Raw genomic sequence first — 24,687 nt, 5'->3', positions numbered from 1 at the left:
CACTTTGTGAGTCAGATTGGAACCGTGACCACCGAATACATACCTATATTCAGCTTGGAAATACATTATTGCATGGTGGGGGTTTATTCTTAGGCTTGTAGAGTTACAGGTGGACCACCTCCGACAGATATGGGCGAACCACGAGAAGCACAGATGATCGGAGATTGAATTCTGGTGTCTATATCCACTCTGGCTGGATCGGATCTTGGCAGGGTCCTTGGTCATCTGGTTGAAACCACGACCGCAGGGCGGTGCATATTTCTATCTGGTTGTCTGCGGCATTGACTTGTCTCGTAGACATCGATAACACTATGACATCGTCCAAATTGAGATCTCAAGGTTCCCGTCAGGATACGGTCAGGATACGGTTGAGCAATCGTGCAGGGCTAACCCATTCTTGCTTCCATTGCTGTTCTCGAGTACATGGAAGGGTAGTACCTCAATTCAAAACCACAGGAGGGCAGAGGCAGTGCCCAACGGCAGAGAAAAACACATCAAACCCCGAGCTATTGCGCCATAACAATTGGAAAGAGTAAAAGAAATTTCACATCAACGTAGTTTTCACCTGGACATGCCTAAGCCATGTAGGTGGTGGAGTCAACACCGGCCTCGGGGTACTCGCTGTGAAGATAGTTAGCCTTTTGCTATAGGATAGTATTATTTGAAAGCGACGAAAACTTACGGAAGGGCAACCTCAAAGCGCTTCTCGATTTCCTTAAGGACCTTCTCGTCATCCTCGTTGCTGACGAAGGAGATAGAAAGACCCTTGGTACCGAAACGACCGGCACGGCCAACACGGTGCAGGTAAGAGTCAGCGTCGGCGGGAAGATCGTAGTTGATGGCAAGGTTAATGCGCTCGATATCAATACCACGGCCGAAAACATCAGTGGCAACACAAATACGCTTGTTGAATTCCTTGAATTCCTTGTAGCGCTTGATACTAGATGGAGGTCAGCAAATTGCTGCGGTCAATGCCAAACCTCGGGTGGACTTACCGCTCCTCCTGGCTGACACCAGAGTGAACTGCAATACTAGGGAAGTTGCACTCGCGCAACAGCTTGTCCAGCTCGTTGGCACGCTGGGTGCTCTTGACGAAGATGATGACCTGATTGAACTCGAGGTTGTCCAAAAGCTCATTCAGCTTGCGGTTCTTCTCCTTCTCATCGAGCTTGATGTAGTACTGTTGCAATCCGTGCAGGGTGAGCTTGGTATCATCATCAACATAGACCTCCAGCGGGTTGCGCATGAACTTCTTGCAGATAGGACGAATCTCCTGGGAGAGGGTGGCACTGAACATCATAACCTGCTTATCGGCGGGAGTTGCGCGGAAAATTTCCTGGACATCGCGGCGCATGTCTGAGGGAGAGATGTTAGTGGGGATGTGATAATCGAGTTGTATCTCGCATGTACGTACCAATCTGGTCAAGCATCTTGTCACACTCGTCGAGAACGAAGGCCTTCACGTTGCGCAGGGACAATTTCTTGTCACGGACCAGCGCGTTCAGACGACCGGGAGTGGCAACCACAATGTTGGGGTAAGTGTCCTTGTTGGACAGGAGTTCGACATCCTTCTGGATTGGGGTACCACCGTAGAAGACTGCAGTCTTAACGTCGGGCAAGTACTTCGAGAAACGGGCGTACTCGTTCTTGATCTGATAAGCAAGCTCACGGGTGTGGCACATGACCAGGATCTGGCACTCGCCAGGAACGGGCTCCAATTGGTGAAGGGTGGTAAGAACGAAGACCGCGGTCTTACCAAGACCGGACTTGGCTTGGCAAAGAACATCGACGTTCAGAATAGAAGTCGGAATGCAAACTTGCTGGACTGTTGGAAGGCGGAGCCGATGTTAGATTGAGTTCGACGAAAGAAGAAGCAAAAAAATATCCGTCTCGCAATGTCCGTCCATCCCCCGACAACATCAAATTGATGCGTTGGCGGTCATCTTCCACCGCTTGATCAAACCACCGTGAATGTATATCACATTCAAAAGCCATGCTTTTTGTGGATATCCTATTATATTCTGCAGACAACATGAGGTGCGCCTCACAAGGAGTCAAACGTGATAAATATCACAGTCTTCCACCGCGTGCACCAATCTCCACGAAGTACGTGGGATTTGGGTACGGAGGCTCGCGCTTAGCGCAAGAATGGCACAGAAACCAATGCATATATATTGTAAGGGATATTGTCCATTTTCAGGAGCAATAATCCTCATGTCGTCTGCAGATTCGAAACACGACTGATTGCCAAAAAACCGACAGAAGAATCTTCCCGCGAGGATGGACGGACGTTGGAGATTGGACAAATGGAGGAACGCTTGTGGGAATAATGAGTTAGACTAACCCTCCGATGGATGTTCGAAGCCGCAGTCGGTGATGGCGCGCAGAAGTTCACCCTTCAGCAGGAAGTCGCGGAAACCGGTAGAGTGGATACCGACGTAGCTGCCCTTCTTGTCGGGACGGCCACCGGTTACAGTCAAGTCGCCCTGCTTGTCGGCATCGCCATTGGTGGCGGCAGGCGCAGCAGTGGTGGTCGGTGCTGTGGTGGTCTGAAGCTCCTCATCAGAGTAGTCGATAAGATCCTCCTCGTGAGACATGGCGACGTAAAATAGGCGAGTGGTGAAAGAGATAAAAGTATTGCGAGAGGAAGAGTTGATGTAGGGGATGAAGTGAAAAGAGGACAGGGATAGTAAGAGAAGAGATGGACCGTGATGTGGCAGGTCTATCGATAGACAAAGGTGCAGGGGAAGAAGTCGCAAGGCGGTAGCGACGAAGACCTCACCAAGGGATAATCACGTGGTTTATTCAGCCTCACCGCTTTTGGTTTAGCGTCAATTAGGAAGCTTTTCTCGAATTAGAGGCAGCAAACAGGCTTGATATCCACTTATTGATCAGTCGAATTTTCGAGATGGCAAAAGCCAAGGGAAAGAAGGAAGTCAAAAATTCCAAGAACTCTCAGAGCCATATTCGAGCCCGGCTGGATTACCTACACCAAGCCGCCACATATTTCCAGGGCAAATCTACACTTGCCAAGAGTCAGAACGCTCAAGTTCACAACAATGAGCACAACTCAGTTGCTAGTGATGTTAGCCCAGGGAAGAATGGCCATACAGTAGATACCAATCAACAAATCTGCTCCGTGAATCAACAGAAGACCCAAAAGCCATTGAGAAACCTCTCAAGGGTATGTGTATCACATCTACGCGCCGTGGCAATGAAGACGCAGATTCGGCTGCCGGTCACACTGAAGAGATCAGTCTGCAAGCGCTGTGATACAATTTTAGCGCCGGGAGTGACTTGCTTGCATGAAATCAGAAACGAAAGTCACGGTGGCAAGAAGCCTTGGGCCGATGTGCTAGTCGTCCGGTGCCTCTCATGCGGGACTGAAAAACGATTCCCTCAGACTGAGAAACGTGGGAGAAAACTTGTCGAACGCCGTAAGGAGAAGGGCTCGGTCTTGCCACGCGATGTGAGTGTACCAAAAGTGGATACATCGGCGTCGCAAGGAGAAGCACTCGAAGAAGACGTGACAATGTTGGATGTTGCAAATGTCCCTGCTACGTGAATAGCACCCGCCGAATTTTTCTACTATCCCAGGGGCCACTTCCCTATGTAAAATCTTACGGCTTGCGCATTGTCTCAACGTCTTGCGGAACACAAAACTTGTGTGGTCACACTCACACATTCAGGGCGGGCCCGTCAACAGGCCGGTGCACTCGCTTTTGGGATAGCAAAGAGATGAATGATCAAGGCGCCATGGAGGAGCGATCAAATTCGTGGAGAGAACGTGCCGATATTAGGCCAATATTGGGCCAATGTTGCGGCTGTCCCAGCGACATGAATCGCACCCGCCAAATTCATCTATGGCTTCCACAGATTGAATCTTACACTATGCGCATTGTCTCATCCTGCGGCATAACCAAGGAGCCCATGAAAAGCCGTTGACCGCGCTTTTGGGGCATTTACAATGAGATCTTAGCTACAATGACCACTGGTGTCAAACCAGGGTACTGATTTCCACCCTCATCGCGGGAAGCAGTCTCGAAATCTGAGAGTAGCCTCAATGTGTTTCTAGCCACCACACCGACGATCTGCTATTCAAATTCAGACCCTGACCTTTCCATGTTCACGTCAATCTTGGACCCAATGCAATGTGATGTACGATTTAATAAGTTTGAAGAAACTGTTCCCAATTATATTGCAGAACACCATAAGCCAAGCTATAATCATGCCAGCGATGCAGATAGGCCAACATCAACGCAGAAAAAAAAAAACCAAAGCAATGTACACGCAACATGCAGAGAGGGGAATCGAAAGAACAGGGGGAATAGCAGAAGCATCAAATCAAACAGGAAGACACAAAGACGAGTCGTGTTTATGCGCTTGAAATCACATTAAAAATCCTTCATGATAGTCATAAAATCTCATGGATTTCCAGTACCAAGTGGGACCGAGTTGCCATAGCCATCATCAGCGCAGCTCAAGCAGTCGTGAAAAAAAATACTGCAGTGCTTTCGAGTTCGCATGCTCAAAACCGGAGTTTCGCCTCAATAATACCGCCAGGCATGCATTTCTTTCAGTCACTTGTTTCATAAAGTAGATAACCAGACCAATGAATGTGACATATATGAATACGGTGGCTGGCGCACATTCAAGAAAAGAGTCCGTGGGGACACATTTGATATATAGTTTTGGTTTCTTTTTGTTCTGTCGGCTTCGATATGCTTCGGGTACTTGTGTGGAGAAAATATAGGTGTGTATCGGTCGGACCATCCAGTGGTCAAGTAAATGTGAGATGTGCAGAACGCATGACCGTATACGGCCTTTCGGGGCGTTTCAAGATAGGTGAGAGTTTAAAGTATATGGAGGGGATGTGTATATGGGAAGGAATCATCGTCGGCGCCGAGAACTTTGGTCAATGCGGTGATCTAAGTTCTCGATCCGGCCACGGAATGACTTTACGATATCACAGATATGAGCGATCTTCGCTAACTCATTGTCCAACTCATCGATGGAGGCCAAAATCTCACGCGTGCGGGCAATTTCGGCATCGGCATTGCGAATGACGTTTCCCGCGCGGTCGTAGGTGTTTTGGATGGAGCGCTGCATTTGGTCCTCGAGCTAGCAAGAATGTTTCATGTTAAAACAACGAAATGTGATTTCTGTATGATACGGGCATGCGGGCAAAACCCACGGAAGGGGCAAACATACATATTCGATCCGGTGACTGATCTGAGCCTGCAACCCGTCTAGCTGGTGCGATAGCGCGCGAAGGCTCATAGGGTCTAGTAGCAAACGCCCCTGGCTGCTGGCAGCGCTGGTTGCGCGCGAGCTGGAATTGCTGGTTCTTCCGGTGCCTCTGCCCCTGGCTATCCCGTTGCCGGCGTGGCCGCCCTGCAGGGCAATCTGCTGCTGCTGTCGGAGCATCTGAATCTCGGAGGAGGTGAGGCCAAGCGAAGTGTCGGGAATCGAGGCTGAGACGGACATTTGGTCCCGGCAGAGACATACTCCGACCGCGACAGTCTACGATGCGCCGATCAAACTCGATGTGAGACCAAACGGACCACAGGTCATGATGGAAGATGGAAGACGTAGAGAGGAGCGGTTGCGATATACTGCAGTCTAACCGGGGAATGCGACTATTGGCGGCTAAAGAGGGGAGGGAAGCTTCTTGTTTCCCTCATGAGGAGAAATCAAAAGGGGAAAAAAAAAGAGGCGGAGAAACAAGGTGTGAGCCGCTGAGAGTTCGGCGGCAACTAGACAGCGCGCGGCTCGAGGGAAACCAGTTACACTCCCCGACGAAGAGGCTAATGAAATTTCGCTTTTATATGTTCTGGAGCATAGGCTTAGGCGGAAATATGATACCTCGGATCTCCCCATAAAGAGGGGCTTGAAGATGGAATGAAAAATCAAGAAAAAGCAATATTTAGTACATTATATATTTCTTATTTTAATATCGGGGTTTACTTCGTTTCATCTTTCGAGTAATTCTTCGACGATTTTGGATTATATTGGATATTGCATGGCTTAGGCTAGATGCTGGGCTCTGCACCTATCTCGATGTGGGAGTATCAAGAGGCTCTGTGGTATGTTCGCTAGAAAGATAAGAGAATCAAGAGCATATATATATATATATGAAATGATATTAGTTTATTGAATGCTATCGTGGGAAGATATAAATTCGATATGTAGTTGTAGTTCCAATTTCGAACCATGGATAGGACAGCTCCTATGTCTCTCTCTCTCCACTCTTTTCTCTACGGAGAACTGCAGCAACAGAAGACTTCACTTTGATTGGGATTGGAATACACCGCTTATTTCTCCGCTTTGAATATTTTGTATGTGACTAAATAGTTAGGTGATTTTCTGCCAGTCAAAAATATCCCAGGCTTAACCTTGGAAGTCTTCCATGTTTGCACTGCTCTGTAACTTGAACTTCAACTTCAACTCCTTTACTCAGCCGCTACTACCACACCCAGCACTGCCTGCCTAGACTGTGAGGCTGAAACCGGCAGTTCTACTTGACACACCGCTTGTTCCTAGGCTTTCTCGCATTCCGCCCGCGAGCGCCATCCAATCCTAATCCCGGACACCTGCAGTCTCGACCTGACGGCCCGACGCGATCGATCCAGTCGAGGCGACTTAACGCACTGATCGCATATCATTCTGCGAGCTAGTCCGATCAGCTATTCTCATTGCGTGCCCTCTTTGCTGGTCTGCGCCCCGAACTCTGGTTTCCAAACACACCTTTCACGTGTGAAACCGCCACGAAGTTCAGACGTCGGTGCCAGTACCTAATTTGTGAGCCCTGGAATTGATTCGACAAGAGGACGTCGCATTTGTTACCGGCTCCTGCAGCTAGCTTACGTCATACCAATAATTACGGACCATCCACACACCAATCCCATTACCAACACCAATACGACGTCATGGCCAAAGACAAAGAGCGCTCAGTCAACCCTGCCGCTGCACAGCGGAAGGCAGATAAACAAAAAGAATTGAAAAAGGGTAAAGCAGAGGCATTAGCGCGGCGAAACGAGAAACTTGCGCGGCGCAACCCAGATCGAATTCAGCGGCAGATCAACAGCTTCAAAGAAGCCGAGGAATCAGGACAAAAACTACGGCCACGTGATAAGGAGCTTCTCGAAGCGCTAGAAAAGGATTTGCGAGGAGTTCTGAAGGCGCGTGAAGCTCTTGGCGACAAGGCACCCCAGTTCGATCGCGGCGGCAGAGGAGACCGCCAGGGTGATGGTGGTAGACGGGGTGGTGGCGATGGCGTGCTTGGGAAGCGAAGACGAGGCTCAGATGAAACACGAATGCCTCGTGATAGTGACAGTAGCGATACGGATGAGGATGTGCGGAGGATACCCATGCCGCGGGATACACCGCCACCAATCCTACGCCAGCACCAGCGCAGACGGGATGGAAATGTGCCTTCAGAAGACAGAATCGAGCGCACTGGTCCCCACCCACTGCCGTCTCGTCCAACGGCGGCTCCGGTGGTCAAGACTGTTTACGAAGCGCAACCTCAGATTCGGGACCTGCGACAGGAGGCAACCAAGAAGTTTGTTCCGGCAGCGGTCAGGATGAAACAGCAGTCAATCAAGGGACAGGGGAAGTTATTGGAACCAGAAGAGATGGACAAGCTTGAAAAGGCTGGGTATAATGCCGGCCCCGCCCCGGAAGCACAGGCTGGCGAACAGGCTGGCGAACAGGCTGGCGAACAGGCTGGCGATTCGCCGCAGGAGGAAGATTGGATGTTGACGTTAGAAGAAGAGGAGCGGCGTTTTAAGCAGGAGCAGGAGCAGAAACAGAAACAGAAGTTTGTTCAGATAGAAGAGGTCGAAGATGAGGAAGCGTAGGCTTAATATCTGACCTTTTGAATAAAATGGTTCATTAAACGTGAGGCATGTAACACGCAGCAGATTTTGATCAGACGTACATACTTATGTATTCCATATATTGAGTAGTTTGAGGGAATGATGGTAGGTGTACTGTTCATGTATCTTAGGGCTAACGCTGCAGATGTTAGTTCAATATGACCATTAAGGAACATATTTGCAATCGAGGGGAATACGACGGGAATTAATTAATCGTTTAGAGAACGACCAAGCAAAATACAAAAATTCAACAGTCAATGCATGGCTAATGCAAGTAAATGTACAAGAGAATTGAATGATCTCCTTATTTGAAGGAAAGGGGCGTGACGGCATAAACAACAAAGGAAAAAGGTAGTAAAGAGTCGAGTCGAGGAGGCAAGTGTGTGCCAACGAGGGCAAAGAGCCATGGACGAGCCATGGGCATGTGTATCAAACTCCGTGTCTTGCATGTGGCAAGGATGCTCCGAAAACATTAGGGCCAACTCCGTGACATAGTGGAAAAGTATGCGCAAGAAGCGAAGTGCGAAAACCGAAAACGGTGAGCAACAAGGAGAAATGAGGGTTTCCAACGAAACCAAAGAAACCAAACCCAGATCCAAGGGGAAAAAGAAAAGAAAAAAGACCTCCAATCCATAACAAACTCCGATTACGCCAGGGCGCCATAAGAAAACAGAAACCAGAACCGAACAAAAGAACAAAGTAAATGCAAAGGAAATTTGATCCGAGCAAAAGACTACCGCAGGTTGCGAATAATCTTCTTGCCACGGGCAAGGAAGGGGCTGGGCATCTCATCCAGTTCAGGGTTCCAGATAGCAGGAGCATCACGTTCAGAGCATTTCACGCTCATGGTGGGACCGCCAGCGCGCGAGTCGCTGGCAGAACGCTTGACTTCATCCATCGGACGGCCTCCAGCTCTCGCCTGTGCGAGTTCGACCAGAGTGCGGCCACCCATGTTGCGTTGCATAACAGCTTTGAACATCTCTTCGCCGCCACCCCCATTCTTAGCGGGAGCAGGTTGCTGTTTCGAAGCACTCTTGCGGGTTGGTGAGGTGCCCGCATCGGCAGCGAGGTTGGCGGATGATGGGATTTTAGTTAGACGGCGGTGAGGAGATCTGGCTCTGCTCTCACTTGCACTGCGCTCATCAGACTGGGAAGCGGACACGCTTGTCGATTGAGGGAGACGAGTCCCGCCTGAAGGGAATAACGAAGGCTGGGTGCTAAGTTTCTGCATGAGAGCCGCAGTGTTCTGGCGAAGCAGAGGTCGTCGAGGCGCCTTCAATGGGTCAGGCTTCACTTTGGGTCGAGTTGGTGAGGGCAAGTCGGGGGTGTCGTCCTCATCGTCAGAGTACGCCAGGGTGGGCTCCCACTTAGCCTTGTTCCGCTCAGCCTCTGCAAAGATGTTTCGAGCGCCTCCTTGGCCAGAAGTGCGGCGAGGGGATAAGGAAAGTGAAGCAATTGAAATAGGTGACGGCTCAGCCATTTGAACATCCACTGGTGAATCAGCAACGGTCTTGGACCGACAAAATGGCGTTCGTGTCTCTTTCTTCGGCTGCTTCCGGGCTTTTGAAGGAGGAGAACCGAGAGACAGTTGGGTAATGTCGGCACTTGGTGAGGGGCTAGTATCATTGTCGTCTGTCATGTTGGCAGAAGACCGAGAAGACCGCCAGCCTTGATTGCTGGATCGAGAGGACCCAGAGCCGTGAGTACTGGTGCGGAATACGTCATCTCGGGAGGTGTTGCTATTGGAAGCATTGTGCTTGTACTTCTTTACCTCAATAGCAACCCTTTCTTGCACTTCAGACTCAAATCTTTTGCGGAGTCGTTCGAGTTCACTTTGCACCTGACGATCAATCTCCAAGCGTGCCTTGACCTCCCACTCTCGTCGAACAGTATTTTCAATCTCCGCTTTGATATGTTGTTTTTCTAATTCCCTCTTGGCAAGGTTCTGTTCCATTTCGCGAACTTTATGAACAGCAACCTCCTCACGTCGGCGCAGGGTCTTTCCGAGGTCAACGACCTCTTTCTCCTTGCGCATCAAGCGAATGATAGGAAGATGAATCAGAGCGGAAGTATCAGGGCGGTGATCGGGATTGACCCGCAGACAGCTTCCAATAACGTTCTTGAGCTCTGGTGAATAGTAATCAGGCAAGGGAGCAAACTTTCCCTCGCGAATCTTTTGAACTAGCTGAATGTGGGTGCGAGCGTTGAAAGGGGGCTCTTTCTGGCAGAGCTCATACATGATGCAGCCAACCGCCCAAATATCGGAGCGTAAGGTGTATTTTTCAGCCGCGCAGATCTCCGGTGACATGTAGAAAGGTGTGCCAACATAAGTTGATGCAAAGTCGTGAGATTGCATTTGCTTGGACAGGCCGAAATCGCCCAGCTTGACGGTATTGTCGCTACCGAGGAAGATGTTCTCGGGTTTCAGGTCGCGGTGCAAGATAGTGACTTGCCCCTGTTTTCCCTTGAGACCAGATGGCTTGGGAGCAGGGCCCAAGATGTTCGATCCGACCTCAGCAGGATCAGAGCCATAATGACACCGGAACAAAGCAGTGATAAGCTGGGAGAGAATGCGCCAAACAAACTCTTCTTCGGCATATTTGTTGGCCTTCTTCAAGTTCTTGATGACCATGCCTAAATCTCCGCCGCCACAGTACTCCATGTAGAGGTACAGGTCTTGACTAGCCTTAAGATGTTCTCGATGATAGTATGCGACGATGTTTGGGTGACGGAGGGAACTCAAAATGTTGAACTCGGCAGTAAGTTGTTCGCGTTCTTTCTGCGACATCTTGATATAATTGATTTCTTTGCGGCATAGGATCTATAGGAGTAGGTTGAGGTTAGTCTGGGTTGCAAGATGCCAGCAATGCACTACACTTACAAATCCATCTGACTTTCGCTTAACTTTGCGAATGATCCCGAAGGAACCGCAACCTGAATAAATATAGAAGATTAGCTCTGAATATATAGCATATGGATTGAGTCATTTACCAATTTTGTCCAAAATCTCATACTTATCGGCCTCAGCCAAAGCAATCGCCATGGCTATAGATTGCTGTAGAGTTCAGGACAATAAAGTGAAGACGAAACAGAAGTATCAGAGAGTCAATGATGCATGAACGTTATGAAACAAGATCCTATGTTAGTAAAAAAGAGTCGGACTGCAGAATTGAAGATTTGAGGAAGAGTCAGGGCAATATGAATTGGAGCTTTGAAGATGGGTGTTTGGGTGGTCGTTGCTATGCAACGGTGATTATGGCGCTTTCCTCAACCCAGTAGGCGGTGGGGTGGGCCGATCAAACGGTCGTAAAAAGGCAAAACGGCGAATGACGTTTGTTCAATTATGATTGTTACAGCCAAGTGGGAACGTAGTATGTATACTTGAATATATATATTTACATGTATATCTATATACTTCAACATTGGAACCACTTAGATATCTACACAATGCATATACAAGACCTCAATTTCAGACTTCATATTGCATAGTCACGTGTTTCTTATCGATAGGCATGTTTCCGCCCCGCCGTTTGCCTCATCCCACTTCGACCTGTTCCTGGCAACCTGCATGATGGATGAGCCAACTGTGCTGCGGAAGGACCAGCTAGAGATTAGCCTGGGCAATGAGAAGAGGCTGATCAGAGAGGGCACCATTAAAGATGATAACCCTCTAGATCTCAGTGAGCCATTCCGTGAACTATGCAGCGCATGTCGTCAGGGTGATCTGAAAGTCTGCCAGGAGAAAATCACCGAGGGCGTCAATGTCAATGCTCGTGATCCCTATGATTACACTCCATTGATTCTAGTGAGTACAATATATTGATAAATCGACCGTGCCAATCCCGCGTACCACATAATAACCGATGAACCTGGAAGGCGAGTCTTTGTGGTCATTATGAAGTTGTGCAACTTCTTCTCGAGTCTGGTGCACTTTGTGAGCGAGACACATTTCAGGGTGAAAGGTAAAAGGCAATTGGTTCCCTGTAGAGTGAAAGCGACTAGAGTTAACAACGCGGGTTCTATAGATGTCTCTATAATGCCCTAAACGACCGGATACGAAACCTCCTCCTTGAGTATGACTATTCTAAGTCCACGGATCCCCTGCAGCCGCTAGCTGCGCATATAACTTCGCTTCTTACCCGGGAGTCTCCAGTAACAGCAGATATTGTTGTGACTGCATCCGACGAATCCCTTCACCTCCACAAATTCATCCTCGCGGCGCGCTCTCCATATTTCTATGGTAAACCAGCCGTAGAACCAGAATCTGCAACATGGAAGCTTCCCAGCACCATTCCCCCAGAGGCATTTGGTGCCGCTGTCAAATACATGTACTTTGGAGAAGCCCCTCGGGACTTGAGAAGTGGGCCAGGGACAGGCTTCACGGAGTCCGAAACCTTTGCAGGGGTGGATAGAATCTCTAAGTACTTAGAGATCCCCGGTCTTCTAGACAGTATTCTTGATAGTGGAGACAGGAGACGTGCCAGACAAAGAAGAACCGACGATATTTCCAAGGGCCGAGATCAAATGGAACAATGGTTCCGGAAGAATATTCTGGGGAACAAGCTTGAGTTGGAGACTTCTAAAGTGAACGAAGTGAAGTGGGATCGAAGCAATGCGATTTTCGCTGATGTTCTTCTGAGGGCGGATGAACTTCCCGAGGAAGATGAAGAAGCGGACAATGACACACCAGCGGTCAGCAACGGTACATCTAGTTCAATTCCCATTGGCCCTATCTCGACCGCGAATGAGAAGAATCTAGAGGCACCGAAATCAGTGATCTTCCCATGCCATCGCGCAATGCTTTTACGGTCTGAATTTTTCCAGGCAATGTTCACATCCACCTTTCGCGAAGCTTACCTCAATGAGCATTTGACGATCATCGACGTCAACTGTTCGCCCGAGGTCTTGGAAATTATTCTTACATTCTTATACACTGAAAGAGCCGATTTCCCCTTAGAAATTGCTGTCGATGTCCTATTCGCCGCAGATATGCTCTTCATAGAGAAGCTGAAGACGAAAGCCGCTGTAGTCATCAGCACCCTCGGCAGTGCTGGAATGTCCCAGGCTGAGGCTGCGAAAACTCGGGGTACGGCAGACGAAGATTACATCGATATCTACTCAATTGTTCGAGCTGCGTGGTTGACGCGCGTGCAGCGATTGGAAGAATTCGCAGCTCGATATCTCGCATATCGACTGGAAGCACATATAGATACTCCGGAGTTTGCGGAGTTGATCCAAGAATCAGCATCTCGTATCAAGGCGAGACAGGAAACTGATTCCATTGAGATGTTGGACGATATCCGATTCTATCTTGGAGAGCGCTTTAGACTTAGATTTGATGAGCCTGGTCTGGATGAGATGATGGATGAAAAAGAACTACTGGAAGATCTTGATGAAGACCAGCAGCCGGAAGAAGTCATAAAAATCGCGGAAGGTGTCCAGACCCTGGGTATTTCCAAGGAAGCAATCCCTAGCCACGACCACCAGCCACACGGCCATCCCTTGGAGATTCGCACTCTGGACGGTGCGGTCGCCGAGGATGAATTCTCGGAAGATACAGTGAACTATGAGATCTTGCTCGAGAAGCTGGATGATTTGTTGGAAAGACTCAACCTTGAGGCTTAAGCATTTTGAATTTTGCCAGTAGCCTCTGAGCCAGTCGACCAACAGCTTCTCTGATGGAAACTTTATGATGATAAACTCATTGCAGATTAGACCGGAGGGAAAAGGATGTAATTTTGTCTATAAACAGAGGTAGTAGATCAAGTTATGTACATGAAGATATTGATATTACCTCAGTAACAAGCAGTCAAATTTATGAAGCCTAATCCGCCGATAGGAGCATTCAATGTTTCCAGACTTCCCAGGCCATGACTGGATTGCATCGACGCAGGACTCGAAGATCACCTTCAAGTGCAACTGGTCTGGTAGGAAGCTTGTTGCGCGGCTAATGTGCGTTAAGGCCAGGCTGGAACTAGTCGATAACCGCCACCTTGCATTTGAATAGAGAGTGGTGGGTGGTCCTTCGGTGGATCAAAGCGTGCCGGTTACATCGTGGGTTGGTTCGCATTAAACGGTAGTTGTGAATCTGTTGCCTCCGTTCAGCAAAACTTCGTGGTTCTCATCGCCCTCCACTTGGTCGATCTTGATCATCACCACCAATGCCTTTCTGCTGCTTCTCCAACACCCTTGCATCCAAGTCTCGTATCTGGTTCTCGAGTATGCCTCTCCGAGCGATCAAGTTAGAGCGCATATTCTGGAGGGCTTTGGTTTGCTCATCAAACGTCGATTCTTGCCGCTTCTTTACTGTCTATATTGCATAAATTGTTAAATCAAAAATGGGATTCAATGACATGATTGGAGATAAACGGATGGATAGCTTCGGTCTAGATGGATTCGTTCATACCTCAGCAATTTCTTGATTTGTTTTAATGCCAGCTCCATAAAGAGTGCCTGTGATAGTGATAGAAACTACCGCAGTAGTTAATATCAACCGTTTGATATTCGGAGGAGGCATGGTGAGTGCTATATAAAGTCGAAGCTGTTTGGTCGCAACCAATTGGCCAATTCAAGGATCTCACCGCCTACTTAAATTAGACTTTCTATTGATCGCGGACGCGTTCCCTCGCGTTTGACTCGAACAAAGAAAGCCCGGACAAAGCGAATTTGACAGACAGCCCATGAAGTTCCCTCTGCATCTCCTTGAGGGTTCCGACCGCCATGGCACCACGCAGTCCTCGTCGTCGACCTTACAGCGAGGATGAGGAAAGCGAAGACCCTGAGTTTACTCCCCCAACCCAACCTTCGAGCCGCAAACGCCCCCGCCCCAACCCCGCTGAAAGCGATGAGGAATCGGAACATGGAGAGGAGAGCGAAAGTGGAGGCGAAGAAGAGAGCGACGGAGATAATGCTGCATCCGAAACACCAGAAGCAGTTTCTCAGGCCCCGCCTGCGATAGCCCACGATGGCCTTGGCCCTGGTGGATATAAGCCGGGCGCGATCGTGCGGATCAAGGTGACAAACTTCGTGACCTACACGTCCGCAGAGTTCCATCCTGGACCAAAGCTCAACATGGTCATTGGACCAAATGGAACTGGCAAAAGCACCCTGGTCTGTGCCATCTGCTTGGGTCTGGGATGGGGACCTCAGGTATGACTCGGATTATAATACTGCACAGCCACCCCTGTATTGACATTTATCTTTAGCATCTTGGACGCGCTAAAGATCTAGGCGAGTTTGTAAAGCATGGGGCCCGAGAGGCTATGATTGAGATTGAACTATGCGGGCCGCCCAAGACCCGTAACAATCCTGTCATCCAGCGAATTATCAAGCGCGACGGCAACAAGAGCTCATTCACACTCAATGGATCCCCTGCTTCTAAGAATGATGTGCTGAAACTGGCTCAGTCGTTCGCCATTCAAGTAGACAATCTCTGCCAGTTCCTTCCTCAGGATAAAGTCGCTGAGTTTGCTGCACTTACACCGATTGAGCTTCTGCATTCTACGCAAAGAGCAGCAGCTGGTCCGGAAATGACCCAGTGGCATGATGCCTTGAAGAGGCTACGAGCCGAGCAGAAGAAACTTGAGATGGACAACAGTGGCGACAAGGAATTGCTTGAAAATATGGAGAATCGCCAAGAAATGCAAAGAGCTGATGTCGAAAGAATGCGTCAGAGAGCCGGAATCAAGCGGAAAATCGAGATCCTTGAACGTTGCCGTCCAATTGTGGAGTATAAGGAACACCACAATGCTGTCGAGGCCCTGAAGGTTACCAAAGCTGAAGTCGAAAGAGAATATCTTCGGATTCAAGCAGAAAACGAGCCTATTTTGCGTGCCGTCAACGCCAAAGAGGCTTATATCGAGCAATTGAACGGTGTGAAAGATGGCCGAAAGGATTCTGTTGACCAGGCATCTAGGGTCGCCACTGCCCGCAGCCAAAAAATCGAGGAATTTGAGAATAAGATAAAGGATCTCAACGATCGGATTGAGGCCGAAAGGAAGAGTGGTACAAGGCACAAATCCGAAGCAGCATCAGCTCAGCAAGCTATCAATAGACTTCGACGCCAACAAGAAGAGGAGCCCGTGGAGTTCGACCCAGAATTTTACAACGAGAGATTGGTAAGAAACCCTACATTCTTTAATATCGGAACCGGCATGCTTATCACAAAATCAGAGAGAGAAAAGACTCGAGAAACGCGAGCTTGAGATGAAGGCCAGAGAGATTAAGGACAGAAGGCAGCCCTTTCAGAGCCAGCAACAGCAAGTGCAAAGGAATATTCAGCAGGCCGAACGCCAGTTGAGCAGCTTGGACTCAGCCGCTGGCCAACAAGAGCTGAAATTGCAGAAAGCATCTTATGATACGCTGAAAGCCTATAGATGGCTCCTTGAGAACCAAGACAAGTTTGAAAAAGAAGTCTTCGGTCCTCCAATAGTTACATGCTCAATCACCGACCCCAAGTTCGCCGACGCCGTCGAGTCTTTATTCCAGAAGACAGACTTCACGTCGTTCACCGTGCAGAGCAGGAATGATTTCCGCACCTTGCAACTTGCGATTAACCAAACCTTAAAACTCCATGATATCAGCATCCGCACCTGCTCGCTGTCATTGGATGCTATGAAACCTCCAATGTCCAATGATCAACTTACCCAATTGGGATTCGATGGCTGGGCAAAAGATTTTCTGGTCGGGCCCAGCCCTGTCATTGCCATGCTGTGCAGTGAAAAGAACCTGCATTCGACTCCTATTGGACTGCGTGAAATATCAAATGAAGTGTTTGCCCGCTTGGAAGAGGGTTTGTTGAGCTCCTGGGTATCTGGGAAAAGAAGCTATCAGGTGACCCGGCGTAGAGAGTATGGACCCGGTGCCACATCAACCCGGGTTCGAGAGATCAAGTCTGCCCAAGTGTGGACCGAGCAGCCTGTTGATGTTTCCCTTAAACGTGAACACCAAGAGAACATCACTTTATGGAATGAACAGCTGCAAGACATCAAGGGAAAGATTGAGTCCGAAAGGGCTTCCTTGTTAAAGATACAGGAAGAATACGAGCAGGTCGAGCGAGACACGGTATTTTGCACAGTTCTCTTACTTTTATCGCACATCCAACTAACTTGTACTGCAGAAAGAAATTGAGGAAGAAAAGAGCACAAAACAGACAGCTCACACTCAATACCGGGCAATCCCAGAGAAGATCTGTATGTTTCATTTCTTGTCCTTCTGCCATCTAGCACTTATCTAAACAAACTACAGCTCAACAAGAGGCCAAAGTTCAAAATATTACAGCGATGTTTGAAGGGGTACGGGATAGGGTTCGTGAGATTCGCAACCGGCAAGACGATATTGCAATCCAAAAGGCTGAGGCCGCTGTCGAATATGCTGTAAGTTCATCAGTGACATGTCTTGTCTACTTTCATCTGACACAATGCAGGATGCTGTTGAATTATTCCGCCAAGCTCATGAGGAGCTCATGAAAGTCGAGATCCTATTCTTGGAGGCGACTTCCGATCTTCAGACCTTGCGGCATCGTAACATTGATAGTACGAAGTTACTAGAAGCAAAGAGACGAGAAGCCCAGGAAGCTACTGTTAAATTAAGGGAATCTAAAGTGAAGGCCCGAGCAATCCTGCAAAAAGCTCAGCGCATCAGCCGGGAGCTACATGACCAACCCGATGCGCAAGCTCTACTCGAAGAGCTGGATGATCATGACATGGATAAACTCGAAGCCGACATTGACTCCGAGAAGGCCCGGCTGGAACTCACCCATGGCGGTAGTAGCCACATGATCAAGGAGTTCGAAGACCGTGAAAAGGCCATTGAGAAGTTGCGCTCCAAACTCGCCGACTTCTTAGATAAGCTTACGGAACTTGGCAACGCCATCGCGGACATCCGGAAGGACTGGGAGCCCAAATTGGAAGCGCTCATCGAGAAGATCAGCGATGCCTTTGGGGATTCTTTCCGCCGCATCGGATGCGCTGGCCAGGTCACCTTAGGCAAAGTGGAAGGTGAAGCTGGGCCCAATGGCGAACCTGGTCCGAGCGAATTCGGGGAGTGGTCGATCGTGATTCACGTTCAATTCCGTGAGGGCGCAGGGCTGTCGGTCTTAGATTCACATCGCCAGTCTGGTGGTGAGCGGGCGGTGAGTACCATCTTCTATCTCATGGCACTCCAATCGCTCTCCGCCTCACCTTTCCGGGTTGTCGATGAGATCAATCAAGGTATGGACCCGCGAAACGAGCGCATGGTTCATGGACGCCTGGTCGACATCGCCTGTGCGGGTGAGACCGAGGAAACCGACGAGAATGGCAACGTCATCGGCGGCGGCGGAGGTGGTCAGTATTTCCTAATTACACCGAAGCTGCTTGAACAACTGTCATACAAACCGGGTATGCGTGTGCTTTGCATCTACAGTGGAGAACATATGCCGGAGGATTATGACAGGACCAATTTCAAAAAGGCCATTCGGAGCATGAGGAAAGTGGCCGCCAACGCGATCACCAGTGGATCGGAAGTCATGCAGAGCAGCGGGCAAGTGGATGTCTATGCCTAACGAAGTTCTCGGGATTAATTTATTCTCATGCGATACCCAATTTACCCAGTTTCCTTTAATTCCCCGAACCTTGGCCGGGGTTCGACCGGGGAGGGTTCTATGGTAGACATCTGATTTTAAGAGAGAAAAAAAAAGGAGTATATCTACGGAATACAACATATGTAGTGATGAACATTATTTAACTTCTGTATATATATATTGTATACTTCATATAAAGAATATCAGAGATTCACATGATCCTACGTGGGTCAAGCACTTTTCGCACAGACACGGAGCGGCCGATCATGCATATGGGGCCAAAACAAAGGGAGCCGCAGTGAACTTGAACCTCATGAACTTCATGGACTTAATGGACTTTAGATATCCCGAGGTTTAAGGAGTCAAAGAGGCCAAGGAAAAGAGGTCAAAGATAAAAAAACCGTTTTGGATTCTTGTTTCTTAGGGCTGCCTAGAACCATTGGAGAAAAGGATTCATATCCATGCTTAGATCGGACGATTCGACCAAAAAAAGGAATAGATCGCTCCTCGCTTGCAACCTGAAAAAAAAAAAAAAAGAAAGAAAAAAGAAAACGCAAAGAAGAGAGCTCAGATCGACGTCTTTGTCGATCACCGGAGGATTGTAAACCAATGAACCGTTGATATTAGGCATCCTCTCGCTAAGATCAACTCTAATCAGCCAGTTCTCTTTCAGTTTCGACTGTCTTACTCTTGTAGTGTCTCATGTCATCTCTCCCCTATCGAGATGACTGTGCATATACAGGATCGACACTACTTTTTGGTCTATTGGTTTGATATTCTACGATGCAACGATGCAATGCAAAGATATTCTTGTATCTCATTTCTTACCTCTTTTCTTTCTTTTTTTTTTCGTTTCATTTTACCATCATATTTGACTTAGAACTTATTTCTAATCCCTGTGTGATAGTCAAAGACGACACCTCATGTTTCAATAAAGCAGGTGATGCATCCCTGGCGCTTGGGGAGTCCTGCACGGCCCCTAGACGCATTGGTCACTCTGTTGCTCGATCCTTTTCAACGGCCCCCAAATAACGTGGCTTGAGCTTTGTATATACTCCAGAGGTCAAAGACAGAATAAGAGAAAACGAAATCACTCATATTGTCAAATGTGCCTCACAGCAAAGAGTTCAGATCCCAGCGTTGCACGGTCACACAATCTTGACCACCGACATATTCAGATCTGGACGACCTGGTGACTTGAGAGATTTGTATCTGATTGCGATACAGACTGCCTATGCAACCTGTACTTACTATTGGGGAACTTGTACCTTGTACCTTGTTAACTACGTATGCGATGTATAATGCAAGCCCTTCCCACACTCTTACTTGAGCAAGGCTCCGATCTGCTTATAATGCGGCGCAGCACAACCAATACCAAGGAGACGGGACTAGCCCTATATCCAATAATATACAACATAAATGCATGGACCCAACAGCGTGGCAAGGTGAACTGCAAGGATGTATAAAAAGTAAAATTAACAGAGAATGCAACGGTGGGATGATCTAGTGAAAGATACAACTTGTAAGGTAGTTAGGCTAATGAGCTCAGCAGACACACTTCCTACCCCCACAACAATTACCGGCATGAAACAAAATGAAAATCACACGTCGATCACGATCGACCATTAGCGTCCACAAGACGTACGTTTTTCTGTAGCATCTGGAATTTCAGGGATAATCCGGAGGTTGGCTTAGTTGGTATATGCGACCGAATTAGTAACGGAGTACTCGCTATATAGTCGAAACTCTATATATACCCTGCATATTCAAGTCCAATATCGATAAATCAACTGGAATTGGAATAATGACATTTGCACTTGCATTCCAAGCGATCAATGCGATGGGGGGCATTGATCTCGTATGTGCCTTGTCGGCATGCAGATTTCCTGGGATGTGGGATGGTCAGACCCTTCTCCCCGCTCGGTGTGGACGGAGTATGTCCGGAGTACATTTGCATGTTGGAGTCGGCGAGTGGATCCCGATAACTCCCATAATCCTGAGTCACTATGGAATCTCCCAACGGTTACAATGAATCCTTAACAAAGACCCCTAAGCAGGATTAGAGAAAAAAAAAACCCCTGAAAGGGAGTATGAAGCCAGAATAGGCAGGACCGTAATCAAAGACTGAACCTTATTAAGAGACTCTATATAATATGTATTATAGAGACACAACATTATGTTGTATAGTGTAGTTACCGAGGTAAATAGTCGAAGTTAATGAGATCAGACTAATGTCCGGGTATATGGCTTAATTCGGGTACGGTTTCATGGGTTTTATGTTCGTTTCATAGCTCCAGTCGACCCGAGAGTGTAGATCCCCGATATCCAGATACGACCGTAGTAGAGGCATAAAAGAGTTTCATGGTCAAAGTGGTCTAGATCTATGTATTGTGAAAGGGGCTATACACAAAAGTAGGATATAGAGAACATATCACTATCACCTCCCTAAAATAGCAATTAAGCGCATGGGAGTTCTGATCCATATATTTTTTTTTCCAATTGAGAAGCCCGATGCCGATCCTAGTGATATTCCGAATACGGTAAGATCCCGGTAAGCTCTTTAATTTCTGCTGACGAACAGGTCGGACTTTAACACATGCCGAGTTCCAATTCGCCTATACTCCTAACTAGGACTAGTATGATTCGGTAGCAGTATCCCGTAGCCCTTGTTTATATTAAAACTGTTTCTCTCGGACCCGACTCCATGGAAGCGACCCCTTCTACCGGATCCTCTTTCGAGTCAAACTTGTTAATCGTCGATCATACCCCTTGTTTAGCATTCGGTTATACACTACTTAAGGGTCTTTTTTTTTTTTTTTTTTTTTGCTTTTGATATTCTATTATTACCTTTTCCCCCTGATTTTCAGTATTCGGGTTCGGGAGCGGCTGGCTATACGCTGATGACCATCTACAACATACGGTGTAGAAATGAATATCCCTTTTGGGGGCCAGAAGGATGAGACAGGTATTAGATCCTGAAGGAGTACTCACTTAATCAAATCTATCCCACCGTACTCCGTAGTAATAAGGTCTATGGGGGCCAAGAATTAAAAATAAAAAATCAAGATGGCGACTTCAATCTAATCTATACCAAAATATCATTTCAGTATAAGCACCAGGGGCCAAAATACGAGTCAATTCATATAATGTCGATTACATGGGGGACCGCATCGGAGACACTCCCAAAACGGTCGTCGCTTAGCGACCTCGGGAGGGCGATCATGGGATGAGTCAGCGGGGAGCTATGGCCATCAGTTGGGATCATTTCTGAATAGGAAGGAGGATACGATGGGATAAGATCAGATTAAGATTTCTAGACATATATATATATATATATATGTACTCCGTATATGTATATTGTATAACTTGTACTTGTACTCCGTATAGATGAATAGTATAGATTCAACTTGTTCTAAATTTAATATCCAACATAAATAACTGCAGTCGGAAGATCCTATAGTGATCGGACGCAGGCAGGTGCATCGGATTAAATGCCAGATTAGGGCTTCCTGCCACGTGAAATGGAGAAAAGGAAAGGCATTAGATGCATTGCATGCTAGGCGCGTCCAACTGTCCAATAGAAGCACCTTCCCAAGTTGTACAAGCGTAAGATCGGATCTCCCAATCCCCGATTGGCGTTGGAACAAGCTTGGCAGTTTAAAATTTACCAGGTAATTTCGGGATCCACGGGGATTCAAGTAATTTTCCAATCTCGGGTTACAACTTATGCTTTGGAAAATTAAACTTTAGAGCAAAGTCAGGATTTTGACACATGGGATTTAATTTTAATTATAGTTTGGATTTCGGTTTCTCTGAAACATATGTGATATGTGATACATTTTGTATGCAAGTGCCATGTGTTTGTCAAACTAGGCAACCACACATATAACTTATACATCTACTTTATTAGAAAAGATATATGGATCTATGTACGGAGTACATACTACTATGTTGTACGTAAAAAAAAAAAAATACAAGTTGTGGCTGACCATGTTCAGCCCCACTGATTTGCGACCATTGACTCGACCGGGACAAGTCTGTGTGTCCGGGAAGAAAGGGGTGAGACAGTCGCGTGGCAATGGGCCCAGTGCCCCGGGATCAAGAAACGATCAGCGATCACGGCTGAATCCGCTACTTACCCGGATCTATGACCTAAAGAGGATAGCTCGATCATCATGATGTTCCTCGGTTCACATTCAGACTATTGATTCTTGACTGAAAAAATAGAATGTGTACGTGGCTTAGCATATAGAATGGAAAAGGAATAACACTTTTTTGTAAAAAAAAATAAAAAACAAAAACTTCAACCTAAACGTAAAGCGTAAAATCGCTCTCCCATGGGACTTGGGCGGATCACACTTTTGCCGGTTTCATGACAAAAAGGGAAAAAAGAAAGAAAAAAAACCGAATAGCTTTCCGAGGGTGAAGGTTCTATGAAGATCTCTCAAAGTAAATTTTCTATAAAGTATATGACACTGTTCACACATATGATCACACATATATATGACTTACATGATTATGACAGCTGAAAAAAACTTCTCACCCCGAACCAAGACCCAATCAACGTTCACGGAATACAGAAACCGGGACCAGGCTCAGTTGAGCATAGACCGTACCAAGTGCCGACAAGGGGGGTTGATCATCCGTAGGCCCGGGACGATCCTGACGCTCGAGCCATTCTAGAACATCAGAGATATGTAAAAGGGGGAAATCTCGGAATACTTTGTACTCCGGTGAAAGTAAAAAGCAGTTGAAAACGTATTTACCCGTATAATCTTCTATATATCCCACTTCCTACTACGGAGTACTCTCTGTAAAGTTTGCTATATATTACGGCGATCCCTCGTAAAGGACTAAATAGTGGACCTCGCTTCCACGAGGGAATCCTCTAACGGCCAATCCCCTAGTCGCGCTTGTGCAGAAACCGACGCACGGTCTGAAAACAGTATGGTAAAGTAAATGTTCCAGAACGCCGATCGTTTCAATAACTCGTTTACAAAGTATAGTCCCATAGTTCAGTTCCATGGCTTCAATGATCTTCAGGTCTTAAGACTCTAGGCTTTGTCATCTTAGGTAACTCAGTTAATGAATCTTCTCAAACCCACATAGAGTATATAGATTAATTAGATGTACTATACGGAGTATACTTTGTACATATTTAAATGCAGACTAGAAAGGAAACCAATTTTTTCCTCTATGCATAATATTGCATACATTTGAACCACCTTCCAAGGTCCGTGTAAGCGAACTCAAGGGCCATGGGTTAGTTGTTTCAGGCATGTTGGTTCTCGCCCCCAGCGCTTAGAGCCGCCCTGACAATCCCCGGAGCCGGGATTAATTACAACGGAGATTGTATTTACAGGTAATTAATATAAATTAAAATACATAATCCATGGATAATGGAGTATACCCCGAGCCGTATTAACAACGTAAATATGAACCCAAGGTTCCGGAGTTGTGGCCCAGAATAGACTAGTCTCATCCCTTTGTGACCTTCCCTTTTCGCTCGCGCCGTTTTTTTTTGGCTCCATAGCCACGCGACAAATGATCTCCTGAACCGTGTCATCCCCGGGTTTTACATATAGTTATGATATTACTGTAGTTCAAAAGGGGACAAGAATAATTACATTCATATTTCCTCTATATTTCCAACTTTTCATCTCTCGCCGATCAATAGATCCATGATCGATCAGCCGTTTATGGAGTGGCTTGGGATATGTGACGGGTCGAGCAGGATCTGCACTAACCGTAGCCGAGGTGAAATCGTCCAACGGGGTTTTTACGGCCTCCCAATTTGGGTTTAGGGCGCTGCACATCCCACAAGGCTGGGAGGCTAGGGCTTTTTGCCTCGCGTGGGTGAATCGTCATTCCCCACGTTAATCTCCGAAAAGAATTATAATTCGATTATTTTACCTCGCTTAGATTAATTTTAATTGAATTTTCAAACCTAAATAAGAAATATCAATTAAATTAAGCTTTGGAGCAGACACCGTCCCATTAAAAATATATTTTAATAAAAAGAAAATACAATTAATTAAATTATTTTTTTTTAAAAAAAAGAATCAATAAATCAAAAATGCCGTAACGTAAATCGTAATTTTGCCTGAGTCGGCATCGTCCACTGGCGATCATCTAAAGCCGCCCGCCTACTTTCTAGGTATAAACCGCGTGCTATCCCCCACCTTAACTGAGGCCGAACTTGAAGCGCATCTGGATCAACAACTCCAATACATCTTTTTCTTCGTC

General features: G+C 47.2%; 8 protein-coding genes across 8 annotated transcripts; 4 read left to right on the top strand and 4 right to left on the bottom strand.

Moving 5' to 3' along the window:
* Nucleotides 1-550: 550 nt before the first annotated feature.
* On the bottom strand, nt 551-2,623 carry N7479_004933 (ATP-dependent RNA helicase SUB2). The gene is made up of 5 exons (XM_057252630.1): nt 2,345-2,623; nt 1,415-1,825; nt 996-1,356; nt 683-940; nt 551-621 (listed from the first exon to the last, which is right to left on the bottom strand). Exons 1-5 carry the CDS (start codon nt 2,595-2,597, stop codon nt 576-578), a joined length of 1,329 nt encoding a protein of 442 aa, XP_057111955.1. The 5' UTR covers nt 2,598-2,623; the 3' UTR covers nt 551-575.
* A 285-nt stretch (nt 2,624-2,908) lies between these two features.
* On the top strand, nt 2,909-3,565 carry N7479_004932 (ribonuclease P Rpr2/Rpp21/SNM1 subunit; the record flags this gene model as incomplete). The annotated part of the gene is made up of 1 exon (XM_057252629.1): nt 2,909-3,565. One exon carries the CDS (start codon nt 2,909-2,911, stop codon nt 3,563-3,565), a length of 657 nt encoding a protein of 218 aa, XP_057111954.1.
* Nucleotides 3,566-4,890: 1,325 nt separating this feature from the next.
* On the bottom strand, nt 4,891-5,487 carry N7479_004931 (uncharacterized protein; the record flags this gene model as incomplete). The annotated part of the gene is made up of 2 exons (XM_057252628.1): nt 4,891-5,121; nt 5,212-5,487. 2 exons carry the CDS (start codon nt 5,485-5,487, stop codon nt 4,891-4,893), a joined length of 507 nt encoding a protein of 168 aa, XP_057111953.1.
* Nucleotides 5,488-6,929: 1,442 nt separating this feature from the next.
* On the top strand, nt 6,930-7,862 carry N7479_004930 (WW domain binding protein 11; the record flags this gene model as incomplete). Its single annotated transcript, XM_057252627.1, has 1 exon — nt 6,930-7,862. The coding sequence occupies one exon, from the start codon at nt 6,930-6,932 to the stop codon at nt 7,860-7,862; it is 933 nt and encodes a 310-aa protein (XP_057111952.1).
* A 751-nt stretch (nt 7,863-8,613) lies between these two features.
* On the bottom strand, nt 8,614-10,923 carry nimA (serine/threonine protein kinase nimA; the record flags this gene model as incomplete). Its single annotated transcript, XM_057252626.1, has 3 exons — nt 8,614-10,701; nt 10,762-10,814; nt 10,872-10,923. 3 exons carry the CDS (start codon nt 10,921-10,923, stop codon nt 8,614-8,616), a joined length of 2,193 nt encoding a protein of 730 aa, XP_057111951.1.
* Nucleotides 10,924-11,451: 528 nt separating this feature from the next.
* On the top strand, nt 11,452-13,505 carry N7479_004928 (ankyrin repeat and BTB/POZ domain protein; the record flags this gene model as incomplete). Its single annotated transcript, XM_057252625.1, has 3 exons — nt 11,452-11,685; nt 11,757-11,842; nt 11,906-13,505. The coding sequence occupies 3 exons, from the start codon at nt 11,452-11,454 to the stop codon at nt 13,503-13,505; spliced, it is 1,920 nt and encodes a 639-aa protein (XP_057111950.1).
* Nucleotides 13,506-14,001: 496 nt separating this feature from the next.
* N7479_004927 (uncharacterized protein) lies at nt 14,002-14,397 on the bottom strand (the record flags this gene model as incomplete). The annotated part of the gene is made up of 2 exons (XM_057252624.1): nt 14,002-14,190; nt 14,287-14,397. The coding sequence occupies 2 exons, from the start codon at nt 14,395-14,397 to the stop codon at nt 14,002-14,004; spliced, it is 300 nt and encodes a 99-aa protein (XP_057111949.1).
* Nucleotides 14,398-14,600: 203 nt separating this feature from the next.
* N7479_004926 (DNA repair ATPase SMC5) lies at nt 14,601-18,423 on the top strand (the record flags this gene model as incomplete). Its single annotated transcript, XM_057252623.1, has 6 exons — nt 14,601-15,029; nt 15,086-15,997; nt 16,053-16,943; nt 16,999-17,071; nt 17,127-17,254; nt 17,305-18,423. 6 exons carry the CDS (start codon nt 14,601-14,603, stop codon nt 18,421-18,423), a joined length of 3,552 nt encoding a protein of 1,183 aa, XP_057111948.1.
* Between the last annotated feature and the right edge of the window lie 6,264 nt (nt 18,424-24,687).

This window comes from Penicillium vulpinum (assembly GCF_028829585.1).
Source record: "Penicillium vulpinum strain IBT 29486 chromosome Unknown utg000002l_segment0_segment0, whole genome shotgun sequence".
In the NCBI taxonomy this organism is placed as follows: domain Eukaryota; kingdom Fungi; phylum Ascomycota; class Eurotiomycetes; order Eurotiales; family Aspergillaceae; genus Penicillium; species Penicillium vulpinum.
This window is presented reverse-complemented; position numbering and strand designations above follow the sequence as displayed.

Coding starts and splice junctions, on each gene's coding strand:
- N7479_004933 (XM_057252630.1), bottom strand. CDS start 2,597: ATGTCTCACGAGGAGGATCTTATCGACTACTCTGATGAGGAGCTTCAG. Junction 1,826..2,344: donor CTTCGAACATCCATCGGAGG/GTTAGTCTAACT, acceptor GCCTTCCAACAG/TCCAGCAAGTTTGCATTCCG. Junction 941..995: donor GGTGTCAGCCAGGAGGAGCG/GTAAGTCCACCC, acceptor ACCTCCATCTAG/TATCAAGCGCTACAAGGAAT.